Source organism: Pseudorca crassidens, chromosome 19 (assembly GCF_039906515.1).
Source record: "Pseudorca crassidens isolate mPseCra1 chromosome 19, mPseCra1.hap1, whole genome shotgun sequence".
NCBI lineage: Eukaryota > Metazoa > Chordata > Mammalia > Artiodactyla > Delphinidae > Pseudorca > Pseudorca crassidens.
This window is the reverse complement of record NC_090314.1, coordinates 43,050,014-43,077,406: the sequence shown is the minus strand read 5'-3', so window position 1 is coordinate 43,077,406 and position 27,393 is coordinate 43,050,014. Positions and strand designations below refer to the sequence as shown.

Genomic DNA, 27,393 nt, shown 5'->3' with positions numbered 1-27,393 from the left:
AAAAATGCTTGAGACAGGGGAGAAAAAAAGGAACTGGCTCCAAAAACACTTTGTAAGTCAAAATTAATGAATATTTGTAACTGCATGATATATGTCAATTAATCATAAATTTCATCTCAACCTTTATGAAGTTATTTATATATTTTATTTTACTGAGGGATGTGGGTACATATTAATTTCTTGGATATATGTGGAGTGGATCCCAAAAGCAGGAGTATAGAGAGCCTTCCGGGGGTCGAAAATGGCCCTCATTTAAGGTCCTGCACATCCCCATCTATGCTGCCTTCTCCACGGTCCCCATGAGGCCACTCCTAATTGCTCACTAAACTCAACCAGCCAGTCTTGCAAATGCCTAGAACATACCAAGATCTTTCCTGCTGTTCCATTTTCTCCCAGCCCTTCTCCTGACTGGCTCTTTCTCCTCCATTAGTTCTCAAATTAAATGTAACCTCCTGAAAGGGACTTTTCTGACCAGTCCATCTAACATAGGTGCACACTCCCTACCCCCAACCTTCTCATTTTCTGTTGCCTTATTTCCTCCAAAACACTGCTCTCCATCTGCAGTTTATTTTGCCTGTTTATTCTATATTTCCCATTAGATTAATGAGCTCCATCAAGGCAGGAAACTTATATATCTTGTTCTCTGTTGTATCTTTAGGGCCTACTCCAGTGACTGACCCAGAGCAGGTTTCAACAAATAGCTACTGAATAAATAAATGATTGAGAACTTAATCTTTAAGGGAGGAGGACCATGCAAGGAAGATTTGTCTTGGACCCCATCTTGAGATGCCAGAGGCACTCACCCTCCTTTGATTCTAGGCACCCAGATAGGTTTAAAAAGGAACGTTTGGAGGTTTTCCCAACAGAAGTTTTCATGAAAGCTCTTGTAACCTACCCTCTTCTGGGTCGGGCGGGTCGGGGTGGGGGGAGGAATTAAATACCGGCGAAAAACTAGGTTAAAGGGAAAGGAAGTGGTTTGGAGCAGATGTGTGCTGCGCCAGGTTGGGGCTCTTCGTTTTGCACCCTCCCCTCCGCGTCTCTAACGGCACCAACCCTTACTCTCATCAGCCTGAAGCAAAGGGTGGCTTCGGGCTAAGCTCAGGCTCCCAAGGCCCCGTTCTCGTTAATTATTCATGCTGTAGGCGGGCACTGTGGGCGTCGTTCTTTAAATATTCATGAGAGGCGGGGCCTCCCTGCCGCTGTGGCTCCTGGGAGGGTTCTAAAATATCCCTGAGGAAGGAGGGTACTATGGGAGCCGAGGTTCTTGCTATTCATGAGGGGGCGGGGCCTCCTTCCCGAAGGGGCTCCTGGGAGGATTCTAAAATACTCTCGAGGCCAAGGGGGCGCCTGAGAGGCTGGAGCTGACACGAGCCGGAACTTCCCTCTTCACGGCGGCAAAACCTTGAGGAAATTTTTTTTTTAAACATTAAGAAATTTGAGGATGGTAGGGCAAAACGATTAAGTCCCATTTTCCTGTGACCCTTTAGCCGGAAAACTGTCAAAATCTGTGGTAAAAAGAGATTTTTTCCCCCAATGCTTTCTGGAGATAGTTTCATCTTTACATGGGCTGAAGAGGGTCAAAAATGCACCACAGTGTGGTTTGACTCTTATATTGACCAGTTTCTCTTTTATGGCCTCCCTAGTTTACCTCTTTGGAGATGTTTTGGGCTACTTCCCGAGCAGATGGGGGTGGGTCTCTTCAAAGGATTTTCTTAGGTTAAAACAAAGTAGAAATCCTAGTGAATTGCTGTTGGACGGTTTTCTCTGAAAAGGGGGGGAAAAGTTCATCCAGGAGGGCCCTCAAAGCCTTTCATACGTGGACAAGAGTGAGTGGCGTGGAGTAGAAACATCATCTTTTTTTTTTTTTTTTAAAGCAGAGGTCTTCTTAGAATCCCATATGATTTAAATTTACTTATTTATGGCTGTGTTGGGTCTTCGTTTCTGTGCGAGGGCTTTCTCTAGTTGTGGTGAGCGGGGGCCACTTTTCATCGCGGTGCGGGCCTCTCTCTATCGCGGCCTCTCTTGTTGCGGAGCACAGGCTCCAGACGCGCAGGCTCAGCGGCCATGGCCCTCGGGGCCCAGTTGCTCCGCGGCATGTGGGATACCCCAAGACCAAGGCTCGAACCCGTGTCGCCTGCACTGGCAGGCAGATTCTCAACCACTGCGCCACCAGGGAAGCCCGAAACATCATCTTATTCGGATTATTTGGGCTCGTGATTCTCATTCTCTAGAAAGCTGAGAGGAAACCAGAAATAATTTGGAATTACACCTTTAGGGTTTTCAGAAAAGCCTGCTATCTCCCCCAAAACGTTCAGATCTGAGGAAAATAAAGAATTGTAAGAGGAGAGTTCAGTTTTAGAAGAATTTGGGTTATTGTGTTTTAATCCTCTCAGAGGTTTAAAAATATATATAGTGTGTAGTTGACTAAAGTCCCCTGGGTATTGGATGTCAGTGAGTCTCTGAAGAGCCCACAGGCCCCCACCCAAGTCCCAGGTTACCTGGTCCTCAGAGAAACAGAACAAATCCTAGGCCAGATGTATATTTTCCTATAATGAAAATGATTTAAAATGCCTACTGTGAAAAGTTAAAAACAATCTTATGGATTAAATAAATTAAAATTCTTCCATTTGATGGAATCCCATGCAGTTCTTAAAATATCAGTACATGTACTTGCAGAAGTGTATCTATTGGCATGGAAAGAAATTACAATTCTAATTACAGTTAAAACTGAAAAAGCAGATTACAAAATAGTGTGAACAGAGATTCCCTCTTTTTTTGTAAAAATGAAATGTATATGTAAAATTCTGAATGATAAACCAAAGTGCTTAATTTTAAATGTTAAAAACCAAATGAATTTAATTTTCTTCTTTTTGTTTTGCTGTATTTTGTAAAATTTTGACAATGCACGTTACTTGCATTATTATTTTAAAATATTATTTTAAAATATCTGCTAAATTCAATGCTCATTGAATGCTGAAGCAGAGCACTATGTATAGTATGGTTTTAAAGGAGGTTCACAGTATGCTTTTCACTAAGCACTAAGTTTCTTGGCCACATTTTCAAATATATAGCTGATTTTAAATTGATATAAGTTGACAGGTAACCTTTTAGATGAATAAGTAACAATGTGATTTTTAGAAATTTTCTGACAAAAGGAGAAAATGCATTTTCGTCAGATATATTGTAACTCTTTGATGAGCTGTCTTAGTGGTTCCTTCAGAAACAAGGAGCCTTAGATTGGAGTTGTACTTATGCATATGTACCTATACATGTATATATACAAAGGACAGTGTTTTCCGAATTGTAGGAGGAGTGACACAAAGTCACTGTGTGTGATGAATAACATTTTTTAAAAGAATTATTGTTTCGTGTAAGTAAATTATCAGTAATTTTAACAAAGTTCCTTCTAGGAAATATTCATTTTGAAATAAGTCGTGTAGGCCCTTCCTAAGACTTATTTAGTATCTACTATTAACCAAAAGTGGAATTGAAGGAGCAATTATTAATTTATTCTATTATTAGTTTTACAAAACTTTGATTTCATTGCACATAATTGGTAATCATAATGCAATCATCTTAATCTGTTAGAGCTAGTAAATTTTAAAAGCTGTAAACTAAAATCTCTATTTTTTAATCTCTTTTGTCTTTATTGTTTTAACAAAACATGTCAGTACTCAGTTTTAAAGAAATAGAGAAACATTACTACAAATTTTTAATATTACAGTAATACTTAGATTTTTTTAAGAATGTAAAGATTGTAAAAGCAACATACTAATTGACAAATATTGAATATTAAATTTGTTATTTTTTGTGTTAAATCTTTTACTTTTTAAAAATATCACATTTCTATTTTTTAATTTAATTTAATTTTATTTATTTATTTATTTTTGGCTGCATTGGATCCTCGTTGCTGCGCGCGGGCTTTCTCTAGTTGCGGCGAGCTGGGGCTACTATTTGTTGCGGTGCTCAGGCTTCTCATTGCGGTGGCTTCTCTTGTTGCAGAGCAAGGGCTCTAGGCGCGTGGGCTTCAGTAGTTGTAGCACGCAGGCTCAGTAGTTGTGGCACACGGGCTAAGTTGCTCTGCGGCATAGGGGGTCCTCCCAGACCAGGGCTCAAACCCATGTCCCCTGCATTGGAAGGCGGATTCTTAACCACTGTGCCACCAGGGAAGCCCCTTTAAAAATGTCACATAAAAATGTCATATTTCTTTTCTTAGAATATATCTCATCCAAATACACATCTCATTTTCTACTAAAGCTCTATCTAAAATATTTGGCTAAGAGGGAAAAGATTTTTAAGTATTTCATATCATGCTGAGATGAATAAATAGACTCTACTGGTTGGAACTCCATAAATTGGACATCACATTAAAAGTTTTGTAAATACAAAGAGACAGCTGTTGCCCTTCAATGTATGAACCTCTCCATTTTAAAAAACAACAGCTCTTCACCATTTTGATTTCCTTTCTTCGTTGTCTCTTTTACTTTGTTTTTCTAATCAGGATAAATTCATGAGATAAGAAAAAAATGGCATCTAGAGTAAATACCAGTTTCACTTTGATTCCCAACCAGAAATACAGACGTCGTAATCATCGATCCAACCGTTTTTCCAACATCCTTGACCCAGATTCTCAGCCCTTATCAACGCTTGGAAATTTTAAAGCCTTGCCATTGGAAATATTCCAAATAATCTTAAGATGTTTGTCAGGTGAGGTTTGGGGACTATGAGTAGGCTACATGGACAATTGAATGTTTTATTTTCCCCAAGAACTAGTTTGTCATCTTAGGCCCTGCTAGAATGTTAATGGTGTTCACATTGTTTATTTTTAAAATTTCATCAGTGTTAGGTAAGTGCTACTTAAAGAAAATATGATACTCAAATGCTTTAAAACATGCTTCTAATTATAATGACATGGTAATTTGACTGTTACATCCCCAATGTTTCTAATTCATTGAGAAATAGATTTAAAACAATTTTAAGATTTTCCTTTTCCCCCACTTTTATTATTTATTTATTATTTAGTATTAATATTATTGTTATTAATCTATTATAAATTAATAGATTGTGCTAATAGTGATGTTCTTGTATTTAAGCCGTTCATATATGTGTGTGTGTGTGTGTGTGTGTGTGTGTATATATATATATGTATGTATATATATATATATATATATATGTTTCTTTTGATAGTGAAGGATATCAGCGTGCTAAGCATGGTGTCCAAAACAGTCAGCCAGCACATTATTAGTTATATCTCAACCTCATCAGGAAGCAAAAGACTTTTACTACAGGACTTTCATAACCTTGAGCTGCCTGACAGGAGACAAAACTCCACTATATTGGAACACTACAGATCTCTAGGTAATTTATGTAATGTAATGAGAATTGTAACAAGTAAAGAACTATACTTAATTAAGGGGATTTTATTATACAATTCTGTAAGGCCTGTGCGAAATGGAATACTTCCTATTTCTATGATGCTTTTACTCTTCAGTGTAAGGACTTTCCCTTAATAACAGTCCCTTACACTTATATTTAAAGATGAGAGAATGCACTTTAAAGTGTCAGTCCTTGTGATTTCATGTAGATACAATGTCACCTGTGCTTATTGTCTAGGTGGCTTGCCAGTTTAGGAAATTGATGTATTTTCTATGCTTTACTTCCTGTGAATCTAATGAGTTTTATCTCTGTACTGCTTTTCCCTTTCAACCATAATCTAGTTCTTAAAATAGAAATTTAAGCATATTATTGTGAAAAATCACTTATTCTCTTATCAGAAACAGTGGTTTTCTTTTTTTTTTAAAGCACTGTGCATATTTACTAATAAATCATAATGCTATTATTAAATTAACCTTATGAAAAGAAATTCTGGACAATTTCTTCCCTTGATTTGTAATCATTTATGTCTTTTACCCCATTCATTGATTTCATTCTCCCTAAGAGTGCTGAAAAAAAATTCTAATTTTGACTTGACTAATGACACCAGTTTAATTATGAAGCTACTTATAATTAACCAAAACATGGCAATAAAATTAAATATCAGAGTGATGTTGAGATGTAAATAAAGGCATAAGAGTAAGTTACCTTTTAGTAGCCCAAGGATGCCTAGCTTTAAGATAATAAAATAAGACTATATAGATATGTAAATACACCAAAGTGTATTTGACAGGTATACTTAGTAAGGCTAAATGAAAGGTCTGTAATCTGGTTACAATGTTATTGGTTTCAGTATTTATGATTAGGCTTTGTGAAGCCTGTAACAGAATACGGCAATTACTTTTTGCTTCTTGTTATTGTGAATATCTTTTTTTCCAATATCATCGGATGCTGAGGAAGGCTACTTGGGAAAAACTTATTCTTTAGTTTTAATTTGAAAGAATTTTTTCTCCCTGACCAGATTCAATTGCATAAACAAACAAAATAGCATTAAGACAATTATGTGGATAATTCAGTTAAAAATACAAATATGTATTGATCTCAAAAGCTAGCTTTTAAAAATGGTTTTACTCATGTAATGATTTCAACCTTCCATTTAAATTTTGTGCAGACACCTAGCTTATGACTAATTCTTTAGACAAATGTTTGATGTACTTACCATTTCCTCATGTTGCCATTCCTATCTGATCTGTTCTTGTTTTCCAACATTAAAATAACATTTTCAGAATTCTCCATTCTAAGGATTATAAATTTTAATTTGCTTCTTCATACAAAAGAGAGCAGATGGCCAGTGTGGAAAGAACATTACATCTGACTCTATTTTCGTGGGAAGAAATTAAAGAAGTTAGTCTCTAAAGGGTATAGCAGAGCACCTGTGTTAAAAGAATAAATAAGTCAGCCAGTATTGTTTTTTGGGGTTTTTTTTTTTGCCGTACACGGGCCTCTCACTTTTGTGGCCTTTCCCGTTTCGGAGCACAGGCTCCGGACACGCAGGCTCATTGGCCATGGCTCACGGGCCTAACTGCTCCGCGGCATGTGAGATCTTTTCGGACCGGGGCACGAACCTGCATCCCCTGCATCGGCAGGCGGACTCTCAACCACTGTGCCACCAGGGAAGCCCAGCCAGAATTGTTTTTTATGGTAAATTGAAACCCTTAAAAATAGGCGTTCTACATTAGAAAAAGCAACCAACATACAATTATAGCTTACAATTCCCCAGCTATGATATGCCATGGGACTGGATGCCAAAACATGAAAGGAAGAGAACTCAGCCTGAAAACTAAACACTGAAAATGTCTTTTTATGTACAATAATAAGGAGGGCTTATGTTTAAAACTCAATTCTGGTCATGTGTTGCCCAAACATAGCAACTTCTAAAGATAGATTCAATTCCCATAGAGTCTACAGAATTATATATAAAGTAGTTATTATATTATGTAAAAAAGTAAATGCAGAGAAGATGAAAACTGAAGAAAGTCATGATATTCAGATATATATTTTCCTACCATGTATCTTATTTTTAGTTTGAGGACATTTGGCCTTATAGGAATGTTAACAATGTATTGCCATTTTAGGAAAACAGAACACTTAGAGGAAATAAATCATAACCATACACTTCCTGTCACTGTAGTTCAAGTTACATATCTCACTGGGAAATTGAAGGGTTTTTTTTCTTTTTTAAATATCTAAACACAAAATTCTATACATTCTTAACATGCAAGCCCCATAAAAGGATATCTCTGAAGGAAGAGATAAATATTTCATCCAAACTGGATACTTTCTGTGAGAGAAAAACCGACTTCTAATCTCTGAAATTTTAAATACTTACGACTTCAAGTTTTTGTATTTGGAGAAAGGAGTACAAAATCTCTTTTCTCATTCTTTCCATTAGCAACTCTTAAAACATTTTTCATGGTGGACATGAGCTTAATTTTAAGAGGTATTGGAATATGTTTTCTATGGAATAAAGACAGCAGAGTTTCCCTGTTTTGTTTTGTGTTTGGTTATTGTATCTTTTAAAATCTGAATACTTTCTCATATCTGTACTATACCATCAATTTCACAATTTTTTGTAAGATTTTATGCCATAGCCTCTTAGGTGGACACCAGAGTCACTTGGTAAACACCATATATGTGTTTTGCACCCTTCCTCCCAAACTTCCTCTTAAAAACTCTATCAGCTCACAATCCACTATCGTATACTTGACTTTCAGGAAACATTATGCTGTGAGTTATAGATATTCTTAAGTTAATTACATTGTTGTCATTTTTTCATATGTCTCTTTACTTTCTCAGGTCTACTGTTTAAAAGATGTACATTGCTGCTACCCACAAAGGAAAGACTGAAGTACATTCACAAGATACTCGCAGAAGTAAGATCATACTTCTGAATTAGCTCACAGTCTTGATTTCCAGTAAATATATTTTATTATTAATGTCTTATACTCATTTTAAATCTATCTTTAATTAGTGGAATTTCATGAATTGGTACTAAAAAGTTGGTTGATGATAATCTAATACTTTACCAAGTGCTCAGAGATTATAAAACACCAAAATGTAGTATAGGAGTATTTTACTTATTATAAAATAATTTTTACATATAACTAAGTACATCAGTCAAGTTTATTAGGTTTATCGGAGTAATAAAAGTATTTTTACCTCATGTGGGAATTTTGAGGTTGTTTTAAGGTGGTGATTTAGATATTTTATTAAAATGAAAATTATTTCCAAATGTTAACATTTTACTATTTAAATATTTGTGTTAAAACTATTTTTAATACATAAAATGACAAACCTTTTATGATAATTTTTGACTTGGAAATGTGTATCAATATGTTTGGGCATAATCTCTGTTAGACATTGAGTTTTACTATATAAACCCAATATATATCTAATACTGCTGATTCAGTTTTACACTCAATAGTATGCAAACTGTTTCTGATCCACTGGCTTTTTTCATGTCAGTGTTTGCATTGAGTTCAGCTGTATGTTATTGCAGCAGCTTCCAAGATGATCTTTCTGCCATTCACTTCTTCACTTCCCAAGACATTCTAAATGCTGAATCACTTACATCAAATTAATTTTCTTGCTTTTAAAAATATTTCCGTGGCTACTCAATTTCATCAAGATAAGGTCCAAAGTCCACAGGTGGTATTTAGGGGGTTCCCCCTGACAGTGCAGCCTTACTTTCTACTGCTTTGAGCCTAATTAAGCTGCTCATATCTTTCTGTCCAAATGAATATTTAAAATTTTTACCTCTATACCATTTTGCCCTATTGTTTCCCTCACCAATACTATCTATTGATTATATTTGAATCCTACTTAAAGACATTGCTTGTTTCACATCCTTCATAAGCTTTTTTAATCATTCTCAAAATTATCCTTTCCCTGCTTTCATTGTATCTGATATGTTTATTTGGTCATTTTAGCATTTATACATACTTTATCCTGAAATATAAAATTAATTTCATGTATGTATATCTTATTGTTCTAAATAAAGTGTGAGCTCCTTGAGGCAAAGACTTTGTTTTATATTTCATAATCCCCACCTATATAACATGTGACTAATCAGTTATTTAGTGTTTTATTTTCAGTTTAGACTGAAAACAATCCTTGCGTACTTCCATTAAATTTGAATGTCAAATCATTGCACAGTTGCAGTGAAAAGGAGGAATTAACAGTTGTTCTCTTTACAGGTTTCCTGTTTTAAATTTAACGGCTGTGTAACTCCATTGCAATGTTTAGGATTACCATGTTACGGCATGTTTTTACAGGTACATTTTTTTTTTTAGTGAAAGAAGAAAAGGAATTCTTTTTGAACTGTTATCAAGTAGAGCATGTAATCTGTCTTTCTATAGGATAATAAAAGTAATAATGATCTAAAAAGAAAACAAAATAACATTGTAAATGTTTGAGAATGTGTTAATCCAATAATATGTTTGCCACCTCAGATTTTCTTCTTGGATTTCTCACTGGTAAGAAATGTTTAACACTTATTTGCTCTATACCAATGTCCTTGAAGTTTCCAGCCAATTGTAATGACTAGAAATATTGTGGGGTAGAGGGTGTGTGTGTGCAATGAGTTTTAAGTCTTGGGCTAGTTATTTAAGATGTGATCTTAGAAATGAACTGTATAAAAAAAATAGTAACTATAGGAAATGATAGGGATAACTAACCTTTCTGTGGTAATTATTTTGCTATATATATATAATTACTATGTTATATGTCTTTAACTTATACAATGTTATACATCAGTTATATCTCAGTAAACCTGGGAGGGGGAAAGAAATCAACTGCATGATTTTAAGAACATTTTTTACTATTTTATTATAAACATTATAATAATAACATTATTATTAATGCTGTTCAATATATTATTAATATATTGCACTGTTCTAAGCAGTTTACATGTATTAACTTACTTAAATATTACAGCAACCTTATGAGGTTTACAACAATCTTACAACAGTCTTGCTTATAACCCATCCTGCCAGCCAGCCACCATCTGCATGTACAGATTCCAGGGGCATAGGCCCTCCTTCTAGCCCTCTTCCAAGATAGATAGATTTCTGCTTTTTCTTTTTCCCTTTGGAACAGTTAATATGAGCCCATGTATTCATATAAAATTCAAAAGGTACAAAATGGTATAAAGTGAATATTAAGTCTCCTCCCAGGCCTGTTCCTTGTTCACAGAGTTCCCTTCAACAGAAGTAACCACTGTGAGCAGTTTCTATTATGTCCTTCCAAAGAGAATAAGATTCATTTTTAAACTACTGAAATATAGTTCAACTATTTTAAGAAAAATTGATATGATTAATCAACTTTTTCAAAATCTACATATAGTTGAATACCATTTGAATTTTTCATATATGTTTAACTGTACATTCTGGTCTCCTCAAAGATAATTACTATATTTGGTCCTAATAAAAATTGTTTTTTGTTCACACCCAAATGTCGTAAATAAATGCTCATGATTGTCACATTAAAATGAGGTCATTATCATTTGTAAGCAATATCATAACTGATAGCTAGAGGGGACCAAAAGGGTTCTACTGTAGTCTAAAACTAAGCCACAGCATGGTTGTGAGTCAGATGTCTAAAGTTGTATCTATACTGTCAGAGTTCAGGATTCAGTACCATTTAGTTCCCTGAAAAGATACTCCCTGTGCAACCAAAAAGAAACTGGATTTTGGAGCATTTCTCGGTTTTGTTTATATAAAATTTCCTACGAATTTGAACAGTTCCATAGTGGATAAAAATTGCACATTGCCTCGATTTTATACTACAGCAGTTATGGTCATAAGGCAATAGTGACTTATGTTTTGATTTGATGGTTTGAACATCTGAAATGTTTCCTTTATCATCCTCAGACCTTAACAGCAGGATGGGATGAACTTGAGTGCCATCGTGTTTATAACTTCTTATGTGAGCTGACTAATCTCTCCCGCAACATGCAGACAGTTGTCTGCAGCAAACCAGGTAAAGAACTAAAATTCAGAGATAACCTTATACAGAGATTAAAATAGAAAAAAAAAAGTATAGTTCTAAAGTGTATTTCAAAATAAATTGTGGCATTCGTTTGTAGTAAAAAGACAAAGAGATGTAAGGGAATGATAAACACTGAATCAGATAGTGAGGCAGAAGTGGCCTGTGATTAGAGAAAGAGAAGCTCTCAGAGGGCTTCAACCACATTAATAATATTTTATTCCTTAAGCTGGTGGAGGATACAAAGGTGTTCATTATAGTATTTTTTAAACTTCTATATATACCTGAAATAGTTCATATTTTAAAAATTATAAGAGGGACTTTCCTGGCAGTCCAGTGGTTAGGACTCCATGCTTCCACTGTGTGTGATCCCTGGTCGGGGAACTAAGATCCTGCATGCCGCACGGTGCAGCCAAAAAAAAAAATTAAAAGAACCCTACAATTTAGCAATTTCACTCTGAGAAACTCCCACAGTATGCACAAGGAGATGTATAAGAATGAGCATTGCAGCATGTAACCAGGGAAAGCTGCAAACAAAGTAATGCCTGTTGTCAGGAGAATGGATAAATGAATTATGGCATATTTATACAATTAAAACCATTAGTAGTGGGCTTCCCTGGTGGTGCAGTGGTTGAGAATCTGCCTGCCAATGCAGGGGACATGGGTTCGAGCCCTGGTCCCGGAAGATCCCACACGCCACGGAGTAACTAAGCTCGTGTGCCACAACTATTGAGCCTGCGCTCTAGAGCCTGCAAGCCACAACTACTGAGCCCACGTGCCACAACTGCTGAAGCCCACGTGCCTAGAGCCTGTGCTCCGCAACAAGAGAAGCCACCACAATGAGAAGCCTGCGCACCACAACAAAGGGTAGCCCCCGCTCGCTGCAACTAGAAAGAAGCCCAGGCACAGCAACGAAGACCCAATGCAGCCAAAAATAAAAATAAAAAAATAAATTTATTTAAAAAAAAAACATTAGTAGTTAAAATGAATTAACTAGAGCCATGTGTCTTACTATGGATAAATCTCAAAATATAATTTGAGAAAAAAAGGTTACCAAACAATGCTTTTAATATGATACCATTTATATACATATTAAAAACATGCAAAACAATTCTATATATTCTTTATGGTTATATACATATGTAAAAAAGTATAAAAACATAGTTGGGAGGTATGATAGTTAATTTTGGGTGTCAACTTGGGTAGGCCACAGTACCCAGATATTTGGTCAAACATTATTCTAGATGTTTCTTTGAAGTTATTTTTTAGATGAGATTAACATTTAACTCAGTAGATTTTGAGTAAAGTAGATTACCCTCCATAATGTGAGTGGGCCTCATCCAATCACTTGAAGGCCTTAACAGAAAAAGACTCCCCTCCCCAAACAAGAAAGAATTCTACCAACAGACTGCCTTTGGACTTGAACTAGAACTCTTCTGTTGTCTGCAGCCTCCCACCCTACCCTGCAGATTATGGACTTGCCAAGCTTCCAGAATCCTCATGAGCAAATTCCTCAAAATAAATCCTTCTCTATGTATATACACACATCCTGTTAGTTTTGTTTCTCTAGAGAAAGCTGACTAATACAGGAGGGATAAAACCCAATTCAAGATGGTGATTACCTCTGGGGAGGAAGGTGATTGGGACTGATACACAAGAAGTTTTAACTATATCAGAATGTTTTATTTATTTTTAAAAATCTGAAGCAAATATAGCAAAAAACTAAAGATTTGACAAAGCTAACTGATCAGTACACAGTGTTTGTTATAGTATCTCTGCTTTTCTGTCAGCTTGAAATATTTCATTATGAAACAAATCATGGCAGATTTTTATTTTAAAGGCAGACATAGAAGCCCAATGAGACAATAACAAAATTAATTTATCATGTCTCTCTGTTGATCAAAAAGTTTTATTAGCTTCCTTATATCTTCAAAATAAAGCCCAAACTGTTTATATTGGCCTTCATATTCTAATCCTAACTTACTTTTTCAAAATTATTGCCTACTACCTCTGTATCAGTTTGACATAGGCATATTGCTCTACTCACTGTATCTCAGACATGTCTTACACATTTCTACCTCATACCTTTTATTCATTCTCTCTTTTTCCTGAAATACCATCTCTCCTTTTTACCCTTTAAGACCCAATTTACCTGACCTCCTCTGTAAAGCCTTTCCTGATGTTCCCAGACCTGCAATAATCTCTCTCCTCTAAACTTCTGTGTTACTTGACTTAACACATCAGGAGACACTTACATATGGCCTTAGTGCATTGGCAGACTTTCCATTTACACTTGTCTTATCTACAAGTAAGTAGAACATAAATGGTATAAAAATATAAAATGTAAAATGGTACCACCACCAGGGAAAACAGTTTGGACATTCCTCAAAAAGCTAAAGGTGGAGTTATCATATGACTCAGCAATTGCACTCCTAGGTACATAACTAAGGAAATTGAGAGCAGGAACAAGGACAAATACTTGTACACCAAGGTTCACTGAAGCATTATTTTCAGTAGCCAAAAACTGGAAACAACCCAAGTGTTCATAATAGACGAATGAATAGACAAAATGTGGCATATACATACAATGGAATATTATTCACTCATAAAAAGGGGTGAAGTTTTGATACAGGCCACAACATGGATGAACACTGAAAATATATGCTAAGGGGCTTACCTGGTGGCATAGTGGTTAAGAGTATGCCTGCCAGTGCAGGGGACACAGGTTTGAGCCCTGGTCCGGGGAGATCCCACATGCCATGGAACAGCTAAGCCTGTGTCCCACAACTACTGAGCCTGCGCTCTAGAGCCTGCGAGCCACAACTGCTGAGCCCAAGTACCACAGCTACTGAAATCCGTGCACTTAGAGCCCGTGTGCCACAGCCAGAGAAGCCACCGCAATGAGAAGCCTGCGCACCGCAACGAAGAGTAGCCCCCACTCGCTGCAACTAGAGAAAGCCCATGCGCAGCAATGAAGACCCAACGCAGCCAAAAGTAAAATAAAATTAATTAATTAATTAAAAAAAGAAAATATATGCTAAGTGAAATAAGTCAGACACAAAAGACAAATATTGTATGATTCCACTTATGTGAGGTACCTAGAACAGGCAAATTCATAAAAACAGAAAGTAGATTAGAGGTTACCAGGATGTGGGAAGATGGGGAATGCAGAGTTATTGCTTAATGGTTACAGAGTTTCTGTTTGAGATGAAAAATTTTAGTGTAAGACAGTGGTGATGGTTGAACAACACTGTGACTGTAATTGATGCCACTGCATTGTATAGTTTAAAAATGGTTAAAATAGCAAATTTTATATCATATATATTTACCACAATTTAGGAAAATAATGTAATATATCAAAAACTGTTGAATTATATACATTAAAGGGTAAGGTATACAGTATGTAAATTATATATATTTCAATAAAGCTGTTTAAAAAAAACCGTGAGATACCACTTCATACCCACTAGGATAGCTAGAACCAAAAAGTCAGATAACAAGCGTTGGTGAGAATGTGGGGAATTTGGAGCCCTCATACATTGCTGGTGGGAATGCAAAATGGTGCAGTCACTTTGGAAACAATCTGGTAGTTATTCAATAATTAAATATAGAGTTACCATATGACCCAACAATCCCATTCCTAGGTATATCCTCAAGAGAAACGAAAACATATGTCCATACAGAAACTTGTACATGAATGTTAATAGCAACATTGTTCATAATAGCCAAAAGGTGAGACAACCCAAATATCCATCGATGGGTGAATCGATAAAAAATGTGGTATATCTATACAATGGAATATGATTTGGCCATAAAAAGGAATGAAGTATTGATACTTGCCATAACATGGATATACCTTGAAAACATACTAAGGGGACTTCCCTGGTGGTCCAGTGGTTAAGAATCCGCCTTCCAATGCAGGCAACGTGGGTTCCATCCCTGGTCGGGGAACTAAGATCCCACATGCCACGGGGCAACTAAGCCCACAACTACTGAACCCACGCACTCTGGAACACATGCGCCGCAACTAGAGAAGCTCATGCACTGCAATGAAAAGATCCCGCATGCCACAACTAAGACCCAACACAGCCAAATAAATAAATAGAAAATAAGTATTAAAAAAAAAACATGCTAAGGAAAGAAGTCAGTCACAAAAAACCACCTACTACGTGACTTCATTCATATGAAGAATAGGAAAATCTATAGAGACGGCAAGTAGTGCTTAGTGCTGGGTGTGGTAAAGGGCAGAAGGATAGGAGAGTGATAGCTAAAAGAGCAGGGTTTCTTTTTGAGGCAATCAAGATGTTCTAAAATTTACTTGGTAATGGGCGCATATATCTGTGAATATACTAAAAAAAAACGTTGAATTGTACACTTTAAATTGGTAAATTTTATAGGGTGTAAATTGTATCCCAATAAAGTTGTTTTAAAAAAAGTAGTTCCTTGATAATCTCAAATTTTTACAGAGTAAAATGAAGTAACACTCTCAGTACAAAGCATTTAATGATGTATGTCTTGACCTATCCAATATGCATATCAATCTTTCTAGGAAGAATTGTTTACAGTGCTTTTGTCTTCGTAGGAATTGCCACAAAACTGGAGTTATGGATCAGACTGTTCTGTAGGAACGTTTTTCTTGATCCTTGGACCCGTCGAAGTGATTCTGCATTTTGGTTGACGTGCATATTAAAACCATGGCCAATGGTGAATCAGGCAAGATTACTGTATATCATCTTCGGACCAGTAGCTCCTCAAGATGGTGAGCATCCATTTCTTTGGGATGTACGTTACAAAATTGGTTAATTACTTTCACTTTAGGAAACATATCTTTTTGTACCTGCTTAGTTTCATCATTCCTAATAAGTAAACCATGTTTCATAAATGTATATACTACATTGACTTGTATATAACTTAAGCATCAAGACAGAAATTGTTCTACTGCAGGCCATTTCCAAATATATTCTCATCATCTCTGATTTACCCAAAATAACTGCATTTCGGGCTTCCCTGGTGGCGCAGTGGTTGAGAGTCCGCCTGCCGATGCAGGGGACACGGGTTCGTGCCCCGGTCCAGGAAGATCTCACATGCCGCGGAGCGGCTGGGCCCGTGAGCCATGGCCGCTGAGCCTGCGCGTCCGGAGCCTGTGCTCCACAATGGGAGAGGCCACAACAGTGAGAGGCCCGCGTACCGCAAACAAACAAACAAACATTATTATTATTTTTAAAAATATATTTATTTATTTATTTTGTCTGTGTTGGGTCTTCGTTGCTGCACACGGGCTTTCTTTAGTTGCAGTGAGCAGGGGCTACTCTTCCTTGCGGTGTGCAGGCTTCTCATTGCGGTGGCTTCTCTTGTTGCGGAGCACGGGCTCTAGGCGCACAGGCTTCAGTAGTTGTGACACGTAGACTCAGTAGTTGTGGCTCGCGGGCTCTAGAGCTCAGGCTCAGTAGTTGTGGTGCATGGGTTTAGTTGCTTTGAGGCATGTGGGATCTTCCTGGGCCAGGGCTCAAACCCGTGTCTCCTGCATTGGCAGGTGGATTCCCAACCACTGTGCCACCAGTGAAACCCTTTAAACATTATCTTAACTCAAGATTATATTTGCTGCTGTAGGGGACTAATAATGCAAGGGAAGCAATGTGGTAGTCAGAATTGATGTTTTACTTAATTTGGGGTGCATCATATTATTTTTTGCAATTTTTTGGCCTTTCTAATTAAGTTTTGCTTAGATGAATGTTAAAATAAGCATGTATTTAGTTCACACTGCCTTATATCAGGAGTTAACTAGTTTAAAGTGTGTTGAGTAGCAGCAGGAAGCCAATCTGGGATCAAATTTTGTTTGTGTATGTAATTCACAAAAAGAAATTGGTCAGAGGTAAATAATAAAAAATTGACTGGATTACTCTGTTTTGATATTAATGTCTGGAAAATTCTCAGATACAGCATGCTCTCTTTTTGGAAGTCTATCACTAGGTTTTATTTCATTTTAGTAAGATTACATCAATTGTTTGTTTTAATTTCTGTTATGGGGTAGCATTATCTTTAAACCAGAAACAGTGTTTTGCTTGGTGAAACTACCTTTTCTTTTCCTCATTTAGCTATTGTTGCTGTGCTTCATCACATCAGTCAGAGACATTAAAATTTATACTGTTATCAGAATTGATCTTTCATTATGAAAGTTAAAATGAAAGTAGCATATATAAGTAATGGATTCCGTTATGCAATCCAATTTCCTTTTTAAACAATCTGTGTAGTCTTTATCACAAAGCCAACTATTCTGTCATAGCCTAGCTTTTGTTTCAATTATCATTCAGGACAGGTGGTTTGGCAGAAAATGATAGAAGGACCTGCAGATGAACCCAGTCTGAAAGGTTTGGCTGATGCCATTAAATTACTGTATGATACAGGCACCAAAGAATGGACAGCAGATGATGTTATCAGTCTTGTAGATGAACTATCAGGTAAAAGGAATTATTTACCACATACAGTAATAGAAATTTGTTATTAGAATACAGTTATAAAATTGTAAGGACAACTCTATAGGTAACAAAAGAACTGCCTATTAGAAATCACTAAATGCTTTAAAATATTTAAAGTTTGTCTTTATGTTTGAAGAGAATGCATATAATCAACTTACTTTCCTTCCATTTTCCTTGCCAATTTTATAAATATGTATTTATTGCTATTATTTGAAAGCTTCATAATTTAATTAGCTTAATTATTCCCATTTTGAAGTTCTCAGAAACACGTCCGAATGTTGGGTAAGAAGAAGGCCCTTTCCTGTTGGTACTGGCGAGATGAAACAATGTTTCCCATTCCTGCATAATCCTTTAGATTCTAAAGTTTACAAGATTTCTTTCTTTAGCAGGATTACACCACCTTGTCTGTTGACCTATGTGTAGGAGAAATGCGTTGACTGTATTACTAGTATATTTGTGAGAGTCGCTGTGACTTGGCAATAAATAATCTCTGTCCCCGGTTGAATGCTGTAATCGGAAAACTAAAGCATTTTTTCTGAGATTCTCCCTCGGCACTGATTGTATTTCCAATAAAGTAATATAATATTGCATGTATTTAATGATGTTTACTATAGCTATTGTGTAATTTCTCATTAAATAACTGTTCTTTCTTTAATAAAAGTGGTTCCCCGTGAGTGGCTTCTAGAGAATAATGCACATCTCCTAATCCTAAGTGGGAACAGCGTCTGTTTCACTTTCATGGCTAGTAAAGCTATGAATGGACGGGCCATTGAACTGGCAAGGCTGATAGTCTTTTTGGCTTTGGTAAGTATAAAATAAGTTTTTTCTAGCAAATTGTTTAACATGATAGTTGACCTACTAGGGAGCTGCCCTGAAGGAACTGAAATATGTACGAAACATTTTGAAAGAATAAGTATTTAAGTATATATTTTTATATATACTTTATATATTTAAAAATTTTTTAAATTTATATAATAAACTATCATATCTGGAATCATTCCTTGTGTTAACCTCTCCCCACTTCATATCTGGATTGTCATTATACAGCTCTGCCAAGTTATATTCTTTTTTTTCCCTTAAATTCCATTTAGAAATAAAGCATCCGTTATGATTTGCTCCAGGATAATCCCTGGGCAGCAGGGAGAGAAGGTGTAAGTGAGTGGTGGTAGAAGTGAAACAAGATTAGTAATTGTTGAAGCTAGGGAATGGATACTAGGGGTTCATAATACTACTCTCTTTACTTTTATATAGTTAAAATGTTTTTCAAAATAAAAACATTTAAAAATGTATTTAACACAAATTGAGTGTTTACTATGGGCCATACCTGTGAGAGATTTTAGGACTGTGGAAATTAATAGAACAAATCCCTGACCAAAAGCTGCTTACAGTCTTCTAAGCAATATCAAAGTATATATAAATAAATTCAGTGTGATAAGTGCAAAAATATGTAAAAAAAGATACAAAGGTATCAGAGAGGAGTCAATATTGGGTGGGCATAGAGTACAGAGAGGGCTTCCCCAATTCCAGTAGATATAAGTTTTTTAAATGAATAGGAAGTGTTCACCAGACAGAGGGGTTCAATTATTCAAGCATGTACGTGCATGTGTTGCATAGATATCTCATTTATTTGGCTTCCATCACAGCTGCCAGCCCAACCAGTGCTTCAAAAGCAATGGAATAATCTTCAGTTGGCTGTTGTGAGGAATAATTGAATGTAATCCATTTTCTACAAAATGGAGACAGGATCTTCACCAACTCAACTGCTTAAAACATGAATGAAATCTCTGTGGCTCTTTTAAAATGTGAAGAAAGCTACTAAATTAATTGTATTCTAAATGTAAATGTTTATTTTAATAAGCAGAGGCCCTCAAAACAAAACAAAAAAAAGGAAAGAGAGAATTGGAACTGCATGACTATATCAGGGAACTATAAGCAGTTCAGTATTATTTCTGAAGGGAAAAATGTGCAGAAGAGGAGATGATAAGTTTAGATAGGAAGGGAGAGGCTAGGTAAGGCAGGGCCTGGTAGACCATCCTGTGGAGCCTGAACCACAGGAGCCACACTGCTGACAAGTTTTAGGAAGCAGGGAGACATTGTCAGTTTTACGTTTTTGGAAGGTGAGTTTGGCCACACTGTAGTAAAAGGAATGGAGAGGAAACCGCTAGGGGTGGAGAAACCTTCTCCGGAAAGCCTTCTCTGTTTAACATCTCAACTCTGGTCATTAATTTTCTCTAAATGGCCTCAGATTTGTCTTCTCTTTATCTTCATTTACCAGTGGTGTTCTAAGGCCACTGTATGTGTGGGGTAAGTCATCTCCCAAAATAGATTGCAAGCTCTTTGAAATCCAGGACTATGCCACTTATTTCTTTCATAATGCCTTGTACAGTGCTTTACACATAATAAGTAGGCAATATATCTTTCTTGTCAGGTTAACATTATTTAGTTACAGTACTATATAGTTTATTTTCATGCTCTATGTTATTTGGCTATGTGAGTTAAATTGACCATTTAAGATATTAGTAAATAAACCTTTTTCCTTTCAGTCAGTTTTACCTATAAACATGTAATTTTCACTTCATCTATCTTTTAAATAATAGAGAAATATTCCCTACTACTTTCAAGATGGAAAGTTGGTGTCACCATAGGGCTCTCTTGCCTGTTGAAATTGTTTGTCTGTCACCCTCATTGGACTCCTTGAAAATAGAGGCCATGTCTTTATGGCTTACCATTGTATCCCCAGCTCTTAGCATGTGGTCAATAAACACTTATTGAATGAATGAGCAGGGGCCTTATTTTTCATATGTTTAACAATTGTTTTCAATATTATTTCTTACATTAATAAACAAATATTCTATGATAATCTTTTTTTCTATGATAATCTTGAACCAGGCTTTTTTTACTTCACACTTTTCCCCACTAAATTTATACCATTTGAAAGCAAAGAAGTATTAGATATAAGAGCATTTCCCATTTATAGACTCAACATGATGTTATATGTATTAAATTCTGTAAAGTTATAAATGGTCATTGTTAATACCATTTTCAAATTCTACTGCTTTCTTCAAATAAAGATTTACCATAATGCTTTGTATGTCTAAATCAGGTATGTGAGAAAGAACTATACTGCATGGATTGGGCAGTTAAAATGATGCAAAAAGTCTGTAAAGTCTTTAGCACTCCAGTGGAAAGAAATAACTTCCTCCAGAGTGTGGCAAATGCATTTGCGTATGTGATAATGGAAATGCTACAATCAGTTCTGTCTGGTGAGTATGCATGTAGATGGTGCTCAGTTGTGAGTAAATTGCATTCTAGTCTCCCCTTAAGACATAGATAATTCTGTGTAGACTTTTATATCCAAGCTAAAAATAGAAAAATCAGACATTGTTTTTCCATGAGATATATTAAGTTCCTGGTTTCGTCACTTTTTAAATCTGGTATTAGTTTTAATGGAAAATGTAAAGTTGAAGAGTCTGCTCTGAAAGGAACTAATTTCAATTCTGCACACCAAAAAATTTTAACTTGCTTACTTAACCAACTATCATAATCATCATGATATTCTTTATTTGTATAGTTTACACATATAAATTTTTATAGTTTTATTAGGTGCCCAACAGGATAATTAACCCTATTTTACAGATGGGAAAACTAAGGCTTAGAGAAATTACCTGACTTGCCCAAGGTCATGAAGTTAGAAGCAATAAAGCATGGACCAGCATTTTTTTCTTCTGATTTCTAATTCAGAGCTCTAAATATAATTCCATGATTTCAATGGTTAACGTCTGACTTAGGGAAAATCACTAACTAGTCTTCTGTTACATATTATTAGGGAAATTGGAACATCTTATGTTTCAAATAAATCATATATTTAGAAACTTAACTGTCATTTTCTTTTCCCTACTGTCTATTCCTGTGTATGGCATATGGAAGACCATGATGAAGACAACAGAAGCTTTCTGAATTTGTTCCATCTTGTGCATGCTCAGGCTAACTTCCATAAGGAGGTCCTGTGTTTGACCATGAATACTCTCTCTACCTAAATACTCAGAAAGCCTTGCATTTAGAGAATAACTCAGTGAACTAACTATTAGAAGAGTGCTAATTTTCCACACTCAGAGAATAGCATCCATGGGACTTTTTATCACCTAAGTAACCTAAGAATTCAAAAGCTGCATAAAAATTTAGAAGCAACTGCTTATACAATTATTAATATAAAACTTTCAGGCAAACCCAAGAATGTATTAAGATTTCTCTAGAAAACAAGCTGCTCTAGATTTTGGTAAACCTAACACCAAGCTAAAATGGAACATTAGTGTTCAAGAATCTGGGGCCAGCCAACCTGTATGTGTGGGTCTTCAAAGCAAGAGAAAATTCTGATGCATAGTTAGAACAGACCCAAATTCACTAAATGGTGTGTATCTGTTCACTTTGCTTAGGTTGTGTAAACATAGCTTGGAATGTTTTGTGAAGATTTGCAGTATGATGTTTTGGAATGTGCAGATATAAATCACATTTTTTTTACCACCTTCTTGGCATATGATTACAAAGAACATTTTATTTGCTTCATGTTTTGCAGATCAAAAACCAAAGGAAGTATGTGTGTGTGTACGTATATATCCATACGTGTATATATATATATATATATATATATATACACACATACATGCACACACACATATATTTCCTTCTCTAAGACAATCTAAAAAGTATATAAATAGAGGAAGGCATATATTGTCTTAATACAATCAAATCATCTTTTATTCTTTCCTGGGGATTAGAGTAAAATGTTGCAAGTAAGGAGAAATATAAAATGAAAGAAAGTAGCTATTCTGCTCCTAAAGCTTTTCTCCCTATCTTAAAAAATAGGACTTGAAGGAAACTGAAAGCACGGATGGTTCGAGCAGCCCATGAGAGAATGGGGTTTATCTTCACTCAAGTAAATGGATTCCAAGAAGCTCCAGGACTATTTCAGTTTGACTAGCTTCTGCCACTGCCACTCTTACTATTAAAATAGAAAAAATAGTGCCTAACAAGCTGAAATAATGCTGGAGCCCTCCTGGATCTCCTATTTTCTTCTCCTTGGGTTTAATCACTTTACTTCTGCTGAAGACACACCCCTTCCCACTGGACTTCTCAGAGGCTGACTTCTTGTTTTCCTAAGCCCTTGACTTAACTCACCTCTGTAATTGAGGAAGGGAAGAAGAACTAGAAGATATACAAATTACCCACAGGAGTAGGGTACAAATTGTGGGAAATTCTCAAGTTTGGCAAAAAGATGATTTTTACTTCCACTAATAACAATCTAATGACACACCTTAATAGGATTGAGAAAGAGTGAAAATTATGGAGAAGATATGAATTGTAATAACAAGGTTTTACTATATTTTAGTAGCGAAAGGACTTACCTCTATTTTTGGAGGGTCAGAAATTAACTGTCTTTCTTTGATGGATTGTCCAACTGTAATTCCATCAGTGGCAGGAATTTTTTCTCCAGAGTTTAGTATTTACATATTTATGTACAAAATTCTTGCTTTTATCCTGGTTTCATTTTCTTCTTTTCAATTTAAGGATTCACCCACAACTAAATTATAAAGATTAAAAGTTGGCAGATACCAGAATACAAAAATAACACTTTAATTAGCTTTTTCTTTTCCCTCTTTCACCCTTTTTTCCATATGTGCTTTGGAAAGCCTAATCCCTTTCTTTGTCAAAACACTGGTGACTCCAAATTGAGAATATTATATGGGGGAAAATAGAAAAATAAAGGAAAGAAGTAAAAATTTTCATATAAATAGTGAATATTTTAAATATTTTGCTAAATAAATGTTAAGTTTCATTCCCTTAGAGAAAGAAATTTGGCATTGTGAAATCTCCTTGAACCTTGAACTATCCAAGTCTCCACACCAGTTATTTTCAGCAGGTTTACAAAAGAAGCATGGTTTAAATTTAAAACATTGATTTAAAACATTGATTATCTGGATTGATTATCTGGATTGTGAATCACATCACACACTTCAATTGACATGACTGCTGCTGTAAATTTTTTTAAAACTCGCCTTATTTCATTATTCTTAATAATTGTGAGATTATTATCTCACCCTCCCCAGAAATTTGGAACATAAGAAAATCTGATTCATTCTTTGGGTACAGTAGATAAATGATATCATCTTGCTACCACTAAAACATAAACTGACAAATTCTTCATTCAATTATTAATAGATAAAATAACCTTTGAGACCAAATTGGAAGTTTCCTCAGTTTGGCAGTTTTTTGCTGAATACATTTGTCATCAGGAACAAAGTGTGAATCAATTTTTAAGGTGGGAAATTAACTTGCACAAGTATGTATTATCATTAGTATTGACGTTTAAGTGATGGTAGAGGCAGTCATATTGCCACAAAAAAGGGAGCGTTTGCAAAATAAATAGGCTAAAAACACTGGGAGACTGTCCACTTCTAATTCATTCTAGAACAGTCATAAAATAACGATATAAACTACCAACAGGTCAGATAATTTATCTCACCTGTACGTCTTTCTAAACTAGGAGATTAACCCGGGCTTCTAGCTTTTCTCCCCTTTTGATAACGATATCCTCAGTCTCTTTTGACCTTGATTTGTAGGATGATTTTTACTTCCACTAGAAGCAAGCTCAACAGCACATCATTATATTTATTTTTACTATTGTTTCGAAATACACACACCACACCACAATAGCACTAATAACAATCTAATGACACGCCTTAGAAACTGAAGTTTATATATTGTGATAAATACTCTATACCTTATGAAACTATAGAATGTGTATGGTTAATACTTTTTTGGATAATTCCTCCTCATGCCCTGCTGACCCCTCAACTATATCATCTTCATGATGCAGGCAGTACATTACTGTACTTGGGAAGCCATTCAAGCATTCAGGAAGCTCAAGCAGTTGTTTATCAGGCCCGCTCCCCATAGCATTAACAATAGGCACCTTATTTCACCTTTATCCATCCCTTCATGGCTTAGTTGGTGCTTCCAGTTCTTCTGTTAATAACAAAGATTTTATTGCCAGGATAATTATTCACCTTTGCAGATTAGAGCAAGCATGAGGAATCCATCAAAAAAGTGCAACGGAAGAACCACCTTATATCAGTAAAAAGCAAACGTGAGCCTCTTTGTGTGATGATTCCTCAAGAGTTAACCCCTTTAAGTGAATAGTACTCAATTATATGATTACAGATTTTCATGTCAATAAATATTGTGAAGGGTAAGAACACAATGCTACCACAAAAACCTCTTTGGTTATTGGACATCTTACTAGCAATGTGACTTCTTTACCAAGTCCACTAGCAGGTAGCTCTGAAACCTGTAAGAAATCAGGCGATGGAAATATGCTCCTTGGCTTATTGAGACATCACTAAGGTAGGAAAGATGACCTGAAAGACAGCTGTATTGGACAGTCTTCTCTAGGTTAAAAAAAAAAAAAAGCCAAAGGACTAAGAACATATATATTTTTTCATCAAGAAAGCAAATACAACTCCAGAAAATTCCTCAAGTAACTAGACTTAAAAACAAAAACTTAATTTAGCCCTTGAAAGGCTTTTAAATTTTTAAAAATTAATAATTGTACGATTCTAAGATCACTGCTTTCTTAAAGGTGCACAAAACTGAAAAGTATTCATTGTTATTTTTAAAGAATTGTATTTCTGGTGAACTGTCTTTGATACCTAAATATTTAAAATATTTGCTAATTTTATTTGTTATTTATTCATATTAATAAAATAAAATTAAAATTGGAAACATTGCTAACTTATTCAGAGCTTGTCATGATGCAAATCATTGAGCATGTAATTCTTTTAAATTTTTTTGTATTTTTAAAAATTAAATGTTTAAAATTGAAGTATAGTTGATGTATAATATTATATAAATTACAGATTCACAATTTTTAAAGGTTATACTCCATTTATAGTTATTATAAAATATTTGCTATGTAATTCCTTTAAATTATTTCTTGTGGAAGAACTTATTTTTATTTAAGCTGTTAATTATAGCCCTACCATGATCAAAAAACTAAATGTCTTAATACAAAATAATGTTTCAATTAGCTATATATTTATGTATATTTTTATGCTTAATATTTTAGTGTATAAATAAATAATTTCATTTACTAGCAACAACTGTTAAATTGAACAATAAATCTATAAGCAGAACAGTATTCTATACTATTCTGTTATTTAATTCAGAGACCAAACTCCCAAGCAATTAATATTCCAATTGCTGCTAATATACTACAATTGTCATAGTTTAACACCAGTTTCAAAAAACAAAATATGTGATTAAGTATTGTGGATTACCTGCAATTTCCCATGACTACAAGATCTTACAGTGTAGTTCTATGAACAGAGTTCTTAAATATTTCTAAAAAATGTCTGCCTTAGCAGATTTTTTTTTTAGTTTATAATGGAAGTTGTGTCAGTGATTTTTTCTGTTTCCCCCTTTATATATGACTTTGCTTTTATTTTTACTTAAAATAGATGGAAGCAAAACTAACTTAGAAGAAGCCGTTCTGGGCTTAGTAAGCATTTGGTCTGTGATAAAGCCAAAGCATGTAATTTACAAAGACAATTTTCCCACTTCAACTATGTTTAAGTCCTTTATTAAGGGACATTCACATTATTTTTTAATAATTTAAAATTAAAATGATACTGTTAAGGGATTTTGAAGTTTGAACAATGCTAATTTTAAGCCTTTTAAAAGAAAAGAAATTTTCGGAAATTTAATAAATCACGTCATGCCAAGTTTCAAACTCAAAGTTTGGATTTGATTCCATATAAAGTACCCAAACAATGAGTTTTAGCTGGCTCCAACTTAGTAACATTTATCTTCCCATTATTTAACTGTTTCCCAAAATATATTCTTTTTCTCCTAACATAAAATACATCCTTGGGGCTTCCCTGGTGGCGCAGTGGTTGAGAGTCCGCCTGCCGATGCAGGGGACACGGGTTCGTGCCCCGGTCCGGGAGGATCCCACATGTGGAGCGGCTGGGCCGCTAAGCCTGCATGTCCGGAGCCTGTGCTCCACAATGGGAGAGGCCACAACTGTGAGAGGCCCGTATAACGCAAAAAAAAAAAAAAAAAAAATCCTTTTTCCACCCAAACCCCTTATTTTTTTTAACCAAGAAAGCAGGTATTAATATAATGATTCTTAGCATTATGCCACATTAATTTTTTTCTAAGTAATCTGCAATTATTTAGAGATGTTTTTACTACATTCATGTGGGCCAAGTACAATCCTCATTTTTATAGGACATGATTGCCCTATGACATAGATTTATAAAATTTACACAAAACTATATTGATACAAAAGTAATTTTTTCAGTGTTTTATTATATTTTAGGATGGCAATACACAAATAGTTTAAATGTGAAATTTAGAAAATTTTATCGAAATGAACCCAGTAAAACTCTGTTATAAACTGGCATATTGGGACTTCCCTGGTGGTCCAGTGGCTAAGACCCCC

The 27,393-nt window shown here is 35.3% G+C and overlaps 1 protein-coding gene across 1 annotated transcript; it reads left to right on the top strand.

Moving 5' to 3' along the window:
* Positions 1-1,345: 1,345 nt before the first annotated feature.
* FBXO47 (F-box protein 47) lies at positions 1,346-22,032 on the top strand. Its single transcript, XM_067715152.1, has 11 exons — positions 1,346-1,510; positions 4,502-4,707; positions 5,188-5,358; positions 8,230-8,306; positions 9,630-9,707; positions 11,304-11,412; positions 16,001-16,177; positions 17,730-17,876; positions 18,556-18,698; positions 20,998-21,169; positions 21,822-22,032. Exons 2-11 carry the CDS (start codon positions 4,527-4,529, stop codon positions 21,929-21,931), a joined length of 1,365 nt encoding a protein of 454 aa, XP_067571253.1. The 5' UTR covers positions 1,346-1,510; positions 4,502-4,526; the 3' UTR covers positions 21,932-22,032.
* The last annotated feature ends 5,361 nt before the right edge of the window (positions 22,033-27,393 follow it).